A 15,558-nucleotide genomic window follows, 5' to 3' on the forward strand; every position below is an offset into this window, starting at 1 on the left:
TCTCCAATTTGATAAATCAGACTTTCTCCTCTACTCCTGACACAGTAAGCATTTTTCAGGCCACTAAATCACATTTATATTTGATATAAGTCTTTATTTCCTTTTCCACTCAATCTCTGTCTGTCGCTCTCACAGCTTTACATACAGCAATGCATGTGCAAACCTTCGTACAGATACTTGTGCGTACGTCTGATTTATAAGACAGGCTGCTCTGGGGTCATAAAAGCCATGATTTCCCATAAAATGTCAGCGATGGTGGTTAATGTGACACGTGGAGGGTGTTAGTCTGTGTGTCTGCACCTAGTGTAGCACCAGAAAGCTAGCAGTCATGTAAAATATTATTCCATATATTTCATGTGTAAATGTCAGAATGAGAGACTGCTTGTGGTGGCGCTGGACTCTCCTCACCCACACCATTTCTGTTTTCTGAATTAAGCTGGAAAACATTGAAACGGACAGTCCACCCCATCTTCTGCTGCTGAAATGATGAACTAACATTCTGGTGTTTCTGTTTCCCAGGATGCTGCTGGAGAAGAGCTCAGCGGAGCGGTTAGTCTTCTCTGTGACAGTGTCGGAGCAGGAGGTCATCCTGCGCTACGGTCGGGCCAGAGGTCTGACTCCTCTGATGGTCAGCTTCAGGACAGAGGGACGGCTTTTCCTGGACAGGTGGACACACTTGGTTTTGCAGGTAAAAAAACACCAGAAAGAGCAAAACACCAGAAATGTATTTTTACAGATTTACAGATTTACCTTTTTACACTCCGATGTACTCCTCCCAGTGGGTCCACAAGATCTGTCCTCTTTGGTCAGAAACGCCTTGAGAACATGGCAAAGGGTTACAGGGAAGACTCAAGAGTTTTTCGTTCAGCAGTGTCGGCGTGGCAAAAGGATATTGATAGTTCACCATGGAATAGACAATGTTGTATCTGGACTCCACATGGTCAGAACTTCTCTGGACTTCACATATTTGATGAGACATCTACGTGCTGAATTTAAGTCATGGTCATTGCGCCACCTGGTAGTAGCATAAAGTAAGCAGTGTACTGCCCGTAATCTTGTATGGATTTCCTTTTCCCCAGAACAAGTTGACCTAATTGGTTCTCAACTGGTAATATTAAACGGAACCAGTAGTTTGAAAAAGGAGGCCTCACCGAACAAAAACAGCTTTCATGAGCTTTGATCATTCTGTAATGGCAGCTAGTGAAGTGAGAAGCATTTTGAGGCTCTAAATGCCTGTGTGTGTGTGTGTGTGGGGGGGGGGGGTGCTCTGTTTAAGAGTGTCATTTTACAGATTGCTCCACTGGACAATCTCTGTCTTTCAGCAACTGTGAATAAGATGAGGGCTACTAGGGGAGAAAACATGGTCACTTATCACTGTGGGTATCTGTAAATGTCAACGTTTGGTTACCTACATTTTGTCTGCATAATCTTCAGCGTTGTTTTGTTATTTGACCTGGAACCATTTTTAATGGTTTAATTGCATCTTGTTTTCAAGACATTTTGTTCATCTCTCTTATGGCCTTGGACAGGCCCTCACTGTGTTTTGATGATGGCATTGATAAACATTAATGATGTCTGTTTCAGCTCGTCCTGCTCCGCCAAGGAAGATCCTTCAGTGCATCCCTCACCTCATCCACGCCAAATGTTCCCTTCAGTTATACCAAATTTTCCCTCAAACCACGAGACAACGGCTACCCCCTAAACTCATGAAATCCTCATTATCACTGATTAGAGTTCATGTGAAGTTAATCTTCCTGCAGATTAAGTTACATGCATTCACTAGTAGACAATAAAATCCTATACAATCTGGCAAAGTATTTTTCTTGTAAAGAGAATTTGATACCAAATGCAAGGAGATCAAAGGAATGCACATTAACACCCACATCTTGTGTGTTGTTTCTAGAGTGAGTAGCAGCGCATGACGAGGTCATACTGCGAAGATGGTGACCAGTCGTTCCCTATCCAGGGGAAATAATTATGCCTGGCAAGAGAAGATAACTTGTTTACTTGCAAGTGGATTATTGTCGATGCATTAATTTGTCAGTCCAGAGTTTTGTTCGCTAAATGTGGTGATGTGGCTGATGGCTCATTTGCTTGCAACTACCCTGGAGGGGTCAGGTATCTGCCTGTCTATCGTGTCTGTGTGTGTTACACGCGTCCATATAGCCGTATGAAATCAGAACGCTTGTAGGCGCTTTGATGGAAGCGTATTATGTTGGTGTGGCTGGGAGGTGTTTTACAATTGTGCGTGTTGGTGTATTCTTGTGAATCAGTCTGCCTTTTGTTTAATGGTATGGTGATGTGATCTGCTTTGACCATTCAGAGGAATAACATAATCATCTTTGACATTCAAACACCATTCGCATACTCCCGTTCTCATACACACGCACACACGCACACACACACACACACACACACACACACACTGTTACACACTCACTCATAATTTGAAGCAGTCTGTCAGCCACAATACAGACATTACCCCATGAAGGAGATTGGTGATTTAGGAACCTTCCTACACACACACACACACACACACACACACACACACACACACACACACACACACACACACACACACCAGTCATCTGTCGGTTTGAAAAGATCAAAACACCAAAAAAGACAGTCTAAAGGAATACGGGTTTCCAAGTGCCAGAAGCAATTCACACACACTCACACATGTACACACATGGTGCCAGGAGCAAGGTGCTGTAGGGATGCTGGTGCTCCCTAGGTAGTTGTCTCATCTGATTATGGTAACGATGTACAGAATAGTGGAGGAAAAGGCAGCCGGGAGGGGACGGGGGTGGGGGGTGGGGGTGGTGGGGGGGTTTAGTGGCTCAGTGTAGTGTAATATCATTGGAAGTCAGTATACTATCAGACTGTTAGTACATTTAGAAGGATTAGATAGGGCTGCATGCTTATGGTCAACTAAATGTCAGTAGATGGGAAAACGTATGATTGGCTGGTGGGTTTTAGGAAAAATAAATCGACCTCATAGCCACAGGAGACGATCAGTCAACTCAACATCTTGCTGGGCAAAGCAAAAATGCTATGTGGCGCCATTGATTTTCCATTTGTGTATACCGTTCTGTACCACGAGCCTTCGCACTGACACTAACGAGGGAGCACACAGAAGGCACAGAACTCTGCTGTTATGTTTTTTCCCAACCGTCAACAAAAGGTCTTCCAGATTACCGATCCAGGAACTGATCTGTACCAGATCCAAAAGCTTAATGCTCATCTCTGTAAAATAAAGTGCCTCAAAATATTTCATGAAAATGTGCTCAAATGTTACACAGATAATGACCATAGATCTTTTACGATCAAGGTGATTTTTTTGAAATTTGATTGATGCTCGTACAAACACAGCAGTTCTTTCATTATGCCGCTATGAACAACGCGAATGGACATCAAAGACTGCTGCCACACTAATAAACTCAACTCAGTTACAACAGTAAAAGCAAATGTGCTGCCTCTCAGAGTGACAGGACTGATCCTGGTGAGCGTTCCGCATGCTACTGCGATGGTACGCGGCTTAACGACTATAAAGTGTCTGTAAGGTGTGAGAGAGTATTTAATCTAAGAGTATCGCTTGACATAAAGAAGAAATGAATTGGACACCTCTGAACTTTATGCAGATGGCTGATGTCATATGCAGTTTTAGATTGCATTTGTTCTTTACTGCTCTCTTGCAAAATGCACATATTGGTCTGTCTCAGAGGTGTTTTAAAACATTGTGTATGTGCGAACAGAACATGTAAATGCACAAGGGCTATTTGTGTGTGTGTGTGTGTGTGTGTGTGTATGATTATATTTGTGCGAGTGCATTTGTGATTGTGTGTATGTGGTTGAAGGTGAGGCAAGGTTGTTATGTCGGGGTGAAGTGGACACCTCTAAGCTAGCCCTATGCCCGCTGGCACGGGAGGCGAAAGGGCACAAGACTGGCATCAATTATATAGTGAGAGAGAGGAAGGGGTGTGTGTGGGTGTGTGTGCGTGTGAGAAAGATGAGTTTCAGGGGAGGGGATTTTCTGTCTTTATATGTATTTTTAAATGTATTTTGCATGGCCAATTTTAGGTCTTTAATGCAGTTTCCAATGTAAATGAGGGGCTGAATTATGCTTCCATTTGTAGTACATCTATCTGGTCACCCCATCATAGAATAGAGAATAGACCTGTCCTCTACTTTTTGATTTGGTCATTTAGTGTCAATTTTTAATTAAATAACAGGAGCTTACTCTGAATTTGACTTTTTTTCTCATAATGTTGGTTTCTGAAAGGTTGGGACTGTGGGGCCTCTCCTCTCCATTTGGATAAAAAAAATGTTTCAAAAATCAGCGAGCGTATTTCTAAGTGTGTAAGTGTGTATTACTTTTTTCCACTTTCTGCACATCATCTTCTCATGCTAATGGTGTAAATTCCTGCAAGAATAATGACTTATTCTTTCAGCAGCACAGTCACATCTCATACTGAAAAGCCTTGCCTTTACTCTGGTGACTCTCTTGGAACAATCTAACGACAGCTGTTACATTTGTAGTCTCTGTTGGAATGATGTCGTACATCGTTGAGGCACAATTACGCACACAAAATCCACAACTTAAAATTTTTGCAACCAGCACCAGATTGTTGGAGTCTTACCACAGAAACCTCTGTGCTCACGTTCACATCAAACTTGTCGAATGATGATGAATTATTCTCGACAGTTTCTGACATGATTCAGCTGCGATTCCAGACAAATATTTAAAATTCCAGACCACAAGGAAAGCTCTCCACAGGAACTCCGAACTATCAGTGCATCATTGTGGGGGAAGCCCTGCGTCTAAGAAGTGAATGATTGCACTTTATTGTTACACATCCACAGATTATGTATTAGAATTCATTCTTTACGATCCTTAACGTCACAAGTGCGTCTGGTGAGCCTGACTTGTCCCCAAAGCTCTGGGCAAGTCGGAATTGGCTGTGATCCGTGCCGTACAGGTGGGCTCATGAAAATAGAGCCCCGTGTCGGTCCATCGTTCCTTTGCTTTTCCTTTTTTGAGAGACCCTTCATTGCTTTCTGCTTGCAAAGAAAGTCTTAGAGACTAATGGTCTTTGTTAAAAGGTTGGCATGTCACCTTATATATGCTTCTCTCTCTCTTTTTCTCTCTATATCTTTTCTTTCTTTTTCCTTTTCTGCGCCTCATCTATCTCTCCCCACCCTTGCCTCCCTCCCTCATGGTTTCTCCCCCTCTTTGTCCTTCCCCTCTTTCCCTCTCATTTTCTTTACTCGCACTGTCTCCCCCTCCATCTCCCTTGGGACAATTTTCTTTTCTTAAATAAACTGTCATAGCTAGTGTTAAAATATGGGCCTTACATGGGGTGAGCGCGGCAAGGCAAAGGCATGGGGCCCAGGGCTGGTATAAAACATGGATAATATGCTGTGAGAGGTAATTGTATCTTTTAGCACTGAGATGAGTAGAACAAATGTGTCCCCACCCTCGCGCTCTCTTCCTCTCTTTTTTATTTCTTATTGCTTTCTCTTCCTTTACACACTGCAGCCGTCCTAACATGATAGAGTGAATATTGGCTGTAGATCAGAGCTGCTAACAGTGGGTAAGGACAAGTGGGGGGGGGGGGGGGGGGGGTAACGTGTCGGTGGGCCTGGAGATGTTTTAACTCGCTTTATTTAGCTTGCTATAGTTCATTTCTAAATAACAGGAATATATGGGAATATCAGTTGTTTCTGTATAAGAATGGAGATTATCATCTCATTTTAAGTGCGTCAATCTGAGATCATTTTATGCTCCAGATATTTTTGTCCAGTTTTGTAATTGTAAGTATTTGTTTAATATTTAGAGGAACCCAGATCTCTTTTAGTTTCATGAACTTCTAGATAATTGCCAGTTAAGCCCACATTTGTCACTGAACTGTCATTTAGTTTCTTGTAAGGACCACAGTAGAACCAGCTCACACTCACTCCCTTTCTTGCCAGTTTTCTTGTTAACCTGTTCTCTTAATTACTGTCCTGTGTTTTGCATTATTCAAGACATTTACCTGATACTTTTCACCCTTTGCCTTGTTTTGTATTTTGAATTTTGATTATTTTTGTAAGGAAAAAAATATTCTGCTTGCTTGAGTCTGGCAGGTACAATCTCACACATAATAAAAAAAAAAAACATGGATCTCAATATTTTGTAAAGTTATACTTGAATTAACATTGATTCTCTTTTAATACTTTATGACAGAAGACCAGTTCATTCATCATTTTTTTCCCCAAAAAACTATGTTTTTAAGTATAACCTTCGTTGGTTATTAATGATCATTTTAGAATTCCCTCCATTAATAGTAAAAGATTATTTTACAACGTTGCAGTTCTCTTCCCTTCCTACCAATTTTGGTCAGTGCCTTACTTCCTCTGTGTTCTCAATCCATACCTGCATTTCTTCCCACTTTAATACTTCATTCACATCCCTCATTTTCTTTCGTTCCGCTGATTTCTTTAATCTGTTCTTATCTGAATGTGTGTCTCCATCTTAGTCTTCCTAACTGATATCAACAAGTATCCTGCCTCATCAGCTACTCTGCTTGTGTTCTCATTCCTGTTCAGCTGTGCTTTTGCCAACAGCAGAAATGTTCTGTCTTTCTTCTTCACTCCAACCTCCTCCCATCATGTATGTTTCTTTCTGCTCCTCGTTTTCCTCCTTTATATCTCTCGTTCTCCTCTCTTGCCTCTGCCTTTCTCCTCTCACTGACGCAGTCGCTGACTGTGGAATGAGTTGTGTTATCAGTGAGTGGCATGTCAGTCAGTCAGTTGCTGTTGGAGTACAGCTGGGTGGAGAGGGCCTGCATCAAGAGAGCTGCAGTGAGGCAGGATGCATGGGGGCAGAGACGGCGAACTCAGGGATTAGTGGAGGTTAAATGGAGAGGAGGAGATCGGTGAAGAAGAACAGACAAGCATGAGAGATGTAACACAAGAGGCGAAGGTTTGAGAAAAGAAAACAAAAGCTTGGCGAGGGGAGTTCAGCAGGGTGGAGGGAGGAGAAATGAAGGCAGTGACAGGGGGACATGGCCTGAGAACTGAGCAGGTAAAGGCACGGGGGTAGACTTTGACCAGAGAGATTAAAAAAAAATCTTTTAATGATGCCATCCAAATTCAGAGGGTTTTTAGAAGTTGGCAGGAGACGTGTAAGGCGAGTCGAGGGAGGTTAGTAAAGGAGGTGCCCTGCAAAATATGGAGCAACGAGTGGGTTGGAGGAGGTGACATGAAGAGTTGAGGAGACAGAGGAGGTGTGTAGGATAGGGTGAGATGCCCTCCTGTGAGGAAGGTCAAACTGGGGCAGTGGGTGTTAACATGACAAACAGTTCTTCTTCCTATTCTAATATGTAATACTGCTTGTACTCTCCCACATACACATGCAGGGTTAAGCTCCTGCATAAAGCTCTACATTGCTTTTAATGCAATAGTTGGACAGCAGTAATATATGTATCTAGGATTGGTGTCCTGTATTAGTCAAGTTTCAGTTCTGTCTCACTTAGTTTGTCCTCCAGCTGTCAATTCTGAGGTTCTTCATTCAACAGTTACGATAGTCCTTGATGAATAATTCAACAGCTGAGATAGCCCCTCACCACATATCATATATATTTTTTAATTTATTTTTTAGTCTGACCCTGTCTGCAAGTTGTCAGATGTTTGGATAATTCCTGGCTCTTTAGTGTAATGAGAATTATCCATTTTTGTGTGTTGTGGTAAACCTTTCTTGGACGGTGGTGAAGTGAAAAGCTTTAACCTGTGATTGCAGCATGACAGCTGTCTTTCGAAAGCTAAAGGCTAGCAGCGTGACAACTACATTGCTTATATTGCTGAGAATTTAACTTGGAGGGGACACTGACCTTCATTTATGGAATCATTCATATATGAATTAACTTTGTCCTAGAAATTAGATACTGTATGTAATGGTTCAAGGTTCATAGAAAATGACAGGAGACATCAGGACGTGATCCTGTCATCTGTAGACACATTATTCTCTTCCTTGACCATCATTGTTGTTCACTGTCGAGTAGCTACATTTATCGTCCCCAGTACAAAAAAGTCTAGCAGTTCATCTGGAAAATGTTCATTCATAGTGCATAATGCTCTCTTTCTTGTGTCTAACAGACATCCAAACTGTCTCCATGACATGCCCAGGGCTAAAAGAGTTGTAGATTATACTGTTTTGTTGCGTGAATGGCTGTGTTTTTTGTGGCGGCACCAGCAAATAATTTTGTACTTTTCTCGACCACCTCTTACTTTCATAGCCCACAACTACAAAGTAAGCTTAGAGGAAACAGTGCTGTCCACATGTGTACTGAGCCATGGCTTGGCAGGAGTGTGAAAATCGAGAAGAGCTTTAGTCAAAATGCTGCTCTACAGATCACTAAAAGCTTTCCACTCTGGGTTTCTCTGGGCTTTTAGAGAGGCTTAGGTGGTAACATTGACGGGGGTGGGGTGGGTTTTGCACAGGGAACGGGTGCTTTAAACTCCCTTGGAGCATGGTAACCTCCAGGAACAAAGTTGAAGGAAATTATCTAATTAGGGTTAGGGTTTTATGAAATAATTATGTAGTGGTTTTAAATTGACAGCCATGGATAAACACTTGTAGAACCTCCTAACTGTGGCAATACAGTACATGAATCATGTTAGACAACAGTTAAGAAAATGGACCTAAATGTATTTTATTCATAAATCGGAACTAAAGTTTCCAGAAGTAAGCTTTGATGGGGTTGTGAGTGGTGGCACTGACTGCAGGAGAAGAAAACATAGTGCTATGACTTCTTGCTGATTTTACACAAAAAACAAAAAAATCCCAACGCGTGAATTTGTCCTTCGAACACAAGAACTCTTCCACCATTTTGTCTGTCCCCGTCATACAGATGTTCCTCCACTGGATCTGTGGAATGTTCTATGTTATTAATATGGTATCTGTGCAGTTTTATAGGTGGAACAGCAGTGAAGTATTCAAGGATCAAAAAGACTGGTGTGTGAGGGTGCAGGAAAGAACAGTTCTATTTGTATAATAGCTTAGTTTAGCATGATTATGGCAGAAATTACTACATATTCTTCTTGTTCTGATTGTTAAAGAAAATCATGGCCCTCCTCAAATTAATTTTGATTTTGTAATGAAAAGATACCAAGACGTTCATTGTAACTGAAACTGTTAAATATATTAATTCAGTACAAGCAGAATGATATTGTAACTATTGCCTGTATGGCTCAACTAAAGCTCAGTGTGGGGGACATTGCAAGTGTGATGGGAGGAAGTTGTTTTGAAAATCGTACTTGGGGTGAAAGCCTTCATAAAACGGCATATATAAGAAGGGAAGAGGATAGGTAGAGTAGTCCTTCCCCTTCCTCTGGATTAGTGGAAACTGTCCAAATGAGACTAGTTATCATCACCACAGAATGCACAGTCTCTTTTTTTCTTTTTCATTCTAAAAGAGCTCTGAAGTTATATTGCATGGCTTAAAGAGCCAGAGAGGTAGAGGAAAGGAGATGGTGAAAATACAGATGAATGGAGAGAGGGGAAAATGAAGGGAAAGTGTTTGTGAAAGCTAACAAAGAGGAGTTGGCCGCGTTTCAAAAGGGCGCGTGGCGGCTAAGGAGAATGAAGCGCTTCAGGATTCATTTACATCAGGCCTGACAACTGCTTCACATCTCCCCGAGAGCCACACAGCTCAGGCTTAGAGATTCTTAAAGTGGGCCCTTCTTCAAGCTCCCTCTCGTACAGCAGCTCTCTGACTTTTCTTTTTCTTCCTCCTGTCTCTTTTCTTCCCCTCTCCTTTTTTTTTAAACTCCTATTCTCTCCCGTGCTCTCTCTTGTGCTCTCATGCGCTTGCCAGTCTTCAATCAGCCATCATGAAAGTGTCTGTCTGGGCGTCTTAACTATCCTCTGAGAGGCAGACACTTGTCTGGGCCTGCCTTCATCCCCTAAAGGCGTTTTTTGACTTGGACTTATTTCCCTCCTCACACCTTTTCAACTTCCCTAAAGAGCTGACAACAAGTGAGAGCGACAGGGCAAGATAAACATGAGGGAAAGAGACAGGAAGGCAGATGAGAGAGAGAGAGAGCGAAAGAGAGAAAGAGACAGACAGACAGAGAGAGAGACTGAGACTCAAATATAAAAAAGGTGAAGGAACCAAATGACCTCGTGAGGAGGAAAAAGGACAAAGTGAGGCAAACCGTCAGAAAAGAGACGTGAAATAGATGAAGACGGAGGGGGAACTCTAGTATAACAGGGAGAGTCACGATTATCAGTGCTCTCACAGTGTGTTTCCCAAACACGGGACTTGGAGATGGTGTAAAGGGAGACAGCGGGACCGGGCACATCAAATTTTTGCGTGTGTGTGGGGGGAGCTCTTAGGGAAGTGTTTTGCCTGGGTTTGATGTGAAAGAGAGCTGCCACTGCTTTGACGATGTTGTCTGCTGAGCCGTTTTTAATATTCATGCAGCAGATCGGGAAAGGACAGAGGAAAGGAATGGAGAGGAGATTTTTGGTCAAACAGAAAGCTAATTTGCGGCTGAGGCAGTTTAGCCTGAGGCTTTTCTGCTACTGGGGAAATGAGTTGGAAGATTAGCTGTATGTATAATTCAGACACACAGGCACAGTTACACACACGCGCACACACACACACGCGCACACACATCCGTAGATATGCAAGAACACACCAATAGTGCATGCATACCCTTTAGTAGATACATGCACATATGCAAACACAGTCCAGCTGCCCCTCTCTCTGGGACATTGTGTGTTACAGAAGTAAGCTGCTGCTACGCCTTTTCTGCTGCATAATATTCCCATAGGTCACGCTGCTGTGCTTGGGTCTGTGAGTGGTATCCAGTATTGATTAGGGGTACTGTATAACAATAAATCGATTTACATCAATGCATCGACTAATGATCCTGATGCATCGCTGTGACACATAAATATCGACACGTGTGTTTTTCCAGATCTGTAGAGTACACCCTGGAAGCCTGAAACACATGGGGTCTGTCTGCAACCTGTAACAGGGGCGTAGTGATGGACGTTGTTGTCAGTGATCATCATACTGAATTGGAGCTGCACACTGGCAACTTTTCGTAGCATGAGACATGCGCATCACAGCTCAACACAGAAGTTTTTTCACCGCAGGTCTCCTTTTTTTTCTCACACGACAACGACTTCCATCAGGGTTTTGAAAATGACAGAATCTCCACAGAAACAGAAGCACGGATGCTTAAACTCCCCGCCCTGCCCCGCCCCGTACCACTTACAGTATGTTTTGAATAGTACAAGTTGGTAGCGTGTGGTTTAAGCTTGTTTCAGGTTGCAAGGTAGAAGGTTTCCTGTGTGCCTGTGTTTATGTCATGGTATTACAGACATGAACATGCGGGTAGTTTAAGCAACTATATGTGCGTTGTAATGATGACCTCTGTAATTTTTGGTGCTAAACATACTTGGTAACAGAAACATGACTCCATTACTGATTTTTTATCTGTTCCTACAAAAGACACTCAGTGTTCATTTTGATACTGGCAAATCTGTGAAATATAGTGGATACATTCCCTCTGGTCAACACAGACTTCCGTCTGACTCTGATTGATTTCCAGGTCCATGACAGACATATCAGTCTGTTCCTGAACGGGCTTGAGGAGGACGGGACACCATTTGAAACTCACCCTCTTACCACCAGACTGCTGGATAACAGCCATGACAGCACCATGTGGGTGGGACTCGGTTCCAATGGTAAAGATAACTTTTTTTATTGTTACACATAAATTTTTCTGCTTTTTTGCTCAAGTGTAACAAGTGCTATTTGATGCATTTGATTCCTCTGTTCTCTCAGTTTTTATATTACCCCTTACATGTAAATGATAAAGAAACTGTATTGAAGTCTGCCATAGGTCTCTCCTGATGTAAGCTGAGAAATCCTTAAAAATAAGTCATTGGTATTTGAATCTGCTGCACAAAACTCAAAAGCAAACAAAACAAAAACGTTTTTCAATTCACCAAAGTGAACCCCACCTTCAGTCCTCCTCCTTAACACGGACCACTCTGGGTTTTTTTGTTTTGTTTTTTTTTCTCTTGCACAGGTTGAGAAAAATTACCTCCTAGTTTATCTTGTCTGTATATCTTAATATGGTGTCAATGACTACTCCACCTTTATTTTCCTTGCAACCATTAGCCCCCTTCAACTACACATCTGTGATTGATTGGTGGTGCCCGGGAACCGTCTCAGAGTCAATAGGAGAGAAATTGAGAGAAAAATGATATCCGTTCATCTCCAGGGTGATAAACGAGTGTTTTTCTTCTCGTTTATCAGGCATTGATCCCTAGTTCACTGCACGTAGCATCTGATCAGCTGAAGATCACATCAGAGGTTGTGATCAATACAACTGATTGGCTCGGGGGAGAGAGAGAGAGAGAGAGAGTGAGAGAGAGTGTGTGTGTGTGTGTGTTAGACAGTGATGGTCGAACCTCGGGGCTATGTCTGGAATTCTGATCAGTGGATTGATTATGCAAAAGCAGACCAGATGTATTGATTAACAGCTATGTCTGTTTTTGGTGGGGACCCAGCTGTGTGCGAGTGCAATGAGAACTTGTCAGGTTGGCCAAACATATTGTTAAAATGGCTCATACGGTAAAAATAGCCGTTGCATCAAACAGGGAAAATATGGTCTCAAATCAGAGTCCATAGCAGATAACAAGGGTTTTTAATAAAAGTAATTCAGTAAGATCAGGTGGCCAAAAACATTTAACACTGGACCTTGGAATTCTGATTTGAAAAATTTTGTGAAAAATGTCGAATTGTATTTATTTTGTAAGATGTTGCGATGGCGATAATTTGTGATACTGGAAGAAATGTTAATTTTTACATCATTAAATAATAATGGTGTCATTTTTGTAAAGATCTATATCAAATAACGGTTTTCTCACATCTTTACGTCTGCACAGGCAGTATCCTCAACGTTGATTTAAAAAAACTGTCTCAACAGAAGATGGGAAAGTCTTCCCAGCCCCATCAAAGCTATATGTTGACTGCAGGGCTGCTCTACCCCTTCCCACATGAAGTCAAAATATATAAATATTATATAATTATCATCATATAATTATTGTATAAACTAAAAGGATGCTAAAAAAAATGAAAATGATCAAAGCAGAACCTCTGAGTTGTATTAGTTGTTATCAGTTCCTCAAACAAAAGCGAAGCAACTTAGCGATCGAGTGAATGACTGAAACATGGAGAGAGGAGGCAGAGACCTACACAGAGAAGAGAGAATTAAGGCTTATACCTTGCATCATCCCAGTAACAATAGGGAGAGTGCTTTTCAGAGGAAGGCATAATCCCATTTCCACACGCTAAAGAAATCCTGAGCCAAAGCCTAAGGCTGCACAACCACACACTGTTCTAACACACTTACATCCCATAACACTCTCCCTCTCCCGTTCAGTTTTAGACACACACACAACCCCCAGCACACACAGTACTCTCAGTTGAACACTGTACTTGAGCCAAACACGGCAAAGCCTCTCTCAAATGCAAATTCACACATGCAGGCACATGCACACGCATTCTCACTCTCAAAAGTAAGGATGTTTTTGGAATGCACATGGTAAAGCTTCAAACACACACTCTCACAGACAAAGCTCGACATGGCAGGGGTTCTGTCGATGCTTAGAGACGTTAACCGCCTTCTAAGAGTTGTTGTCAAACTAGACAGAACTTTGTTGGACACTAAAATACTCTCGTTGGACCGGCATCCTTGTCTGTGTGTGTTTTTAAGTCTTTCATGTTCTGTCCAGTACTGTCACGTATGTAGGGCTTTGTCTGGAGATGTGTTGCGGGTTTGTCTGTGTTCACTTATGCTTTTGATGGCGTCTCTTGTTTACAGTCCAATATTTCCATGTGTGCATGGACATTGTGCCCACATGCTTGAGAATATTTAGTATCTGCGGCATGTCTTGTCCAGCATCTGTGAGTTTAACTCCTTGCAGATTCTTTGTTCTCTCCTGCTGTTGTACTGTTACAATATGTTTTCAGTTGCATCTCTGTTGGACCCTGGAGCTAAAATCATTATGCCCTTATTTTGTCGAAGGATTTTACAAAAAGGCCTTTTTCAGATTTTGCTGATTCTAGAACCCTTTCTCTTGCATGTCAGTCATGTAGATGAACAATTCTGGATAAAGGTGATTGCCTCTGGTTTTGAGAAACTTATGATGTTCAAATTTCATAATTTCCCAAATGCATAGCTCAAGCAGTCACTTGATAAAGCAAAATTCACATCATTTAGTACTTGCATTTATTTTAACAGCAGCCTTGCATCCTGCCAAAATTACATGTTGAAGCCTTTGTTTAAAAGACAAGATAAACAAAAACACAGGTTTTTCTCAGAAATCGGATAGACTGATCAGGAAATTATGTTTATTTTGATTTTTTTTTTTGCTCATGAAATGCGGCGAAAAGCGTTTGCTGCTCTGTAGTGGAGGCAAATGTAGACTGTGTCAGATCCTTGTCAGCTTTGTATCATGAACTTTGCTAATGTTAGAGGGTATGGGCAGCCTCACACAGCCATTATCAAGAAACTGATAAGATAATCTACTAAATAGTGTGAAATCCCCTCACTCAATGGCTTCAGTACAAACCCATTAACACTTTTTTTATGTTCTTTTCTCCTCTCCTGTCATCTCTTCAGGGTCTAATCAGTTCATTGGGCGGATACAGGATTTTAGATTTTATCCGGCTACTCTGACCAACAGGTGAGGGGGGGGGGGGGTGCACATGTACATGAATGAACAGCCAGACCTTGGAACGAGTTATGAATGGAGGGGTCAGAGGCTAAAGAGGGAGTCACGGTTGATACAGAGCTAGGTGGATGACATGTCAAAGAGGGACAAAGGGATAGAAATGAGGAGGAATAGATGTACACTATATAGATTGGTGGAGCAGTATGGAGCGGTTCAAGGAGGGATGGTGAGGAGAAGGAGGAGAAGGCTAATCGTTGCATCTTCAGATCCATACTGCTTCCTGAGGATTTTCCTTCCAATTCAATACAAGACAATTAGTGTTTTGCTTGCCAGCGATGTGCTTCACAGAGGAAGGACTTACAAGTTTGTCTCATCAAGATTGGGAAGAGACAAAATGAAGGACTTCGTTTTCAAATTATGTCTTTGATTTTTTACTTTGCACTAAGTGTTCAGTCAAAAGCCCATTAACAAGGGCGTAAAGATTTTATCTCAACTTAAAGACATTATCACAACAACTGCACGACTTCCAATGTGCTGAACATAATGTAAAGTAATACTGGATTTTGCTGGGTTTTTTTATTGCTTTTTGATCAAATAAAAATGTGCTGCTTGAGGTGAAATGAAATATCACTGAAACAATTAAATCATTAAATGATATCTTAATTTGTCTTGTGCTGCAAATTTCTCCTTACATATCCCTGAAATTAGTATGCAGGAACGTAAGCCAATTCTTCAGTTTATTTTGTGTTTAATATCATATCGTGATAGTGCTTAATATATTCTGCTGTCTTTATGTTGTTACAGGGAAATAGTGGAGG

At 41.7% G+C, this 15,558-nt stretch overlaps 1 protein-coding gene across 1 annotated transcript in view; it reads left to right on the forward strand.

Annotated features, from left to right (window-relative positions):
- ush2a (Usher syndrome 2A (autosomal recessive, mild)) overlaps positions 1–15,558 on the forward strand; it is a 195,230-nt gene that overhangs the window by 10,105 nt on the left and 169,567 nt on the right. The window contains exons 6-9 of the mRNA XM_086187178.1: positions 520–688; positions 11,605–11,740; positions 14,689–14,752; positions 15,545–15,558. The exon at positions 15,545–15,558 is cut by the window's right edge and continues 88 nt beyond it. Of these exons, the coding sequence (XP_086043304.1) occupies positions 520–688; positions 11,605–11,740; positions 14,689–14,752; positions 15,545–15,558 (383 nt within the window). The remainder of the gene's footprint in view (positions 1–519; positions 689–11,604; positions 11,741–14,688; positions 14,753–15,544) is intronic.

The sequence above is a fragment of the Aulostomus chinensis genome, chromosome 2 (assembly GCF_037954235.1).
Source record: "Aulostomus chinensis isolate RoL2024-O1b breed Wild chromosome 2, RoL_Achi_v1.0, whole genome shotgun sequence".
In the NCBI taxonomy this organism is placed as follows: Eukaryota; Metazoa; Chordata; class Actinopteri; order Syngnathiformes; family Aulostomidae; genus Aulostomus; species Aulostomus chinensis.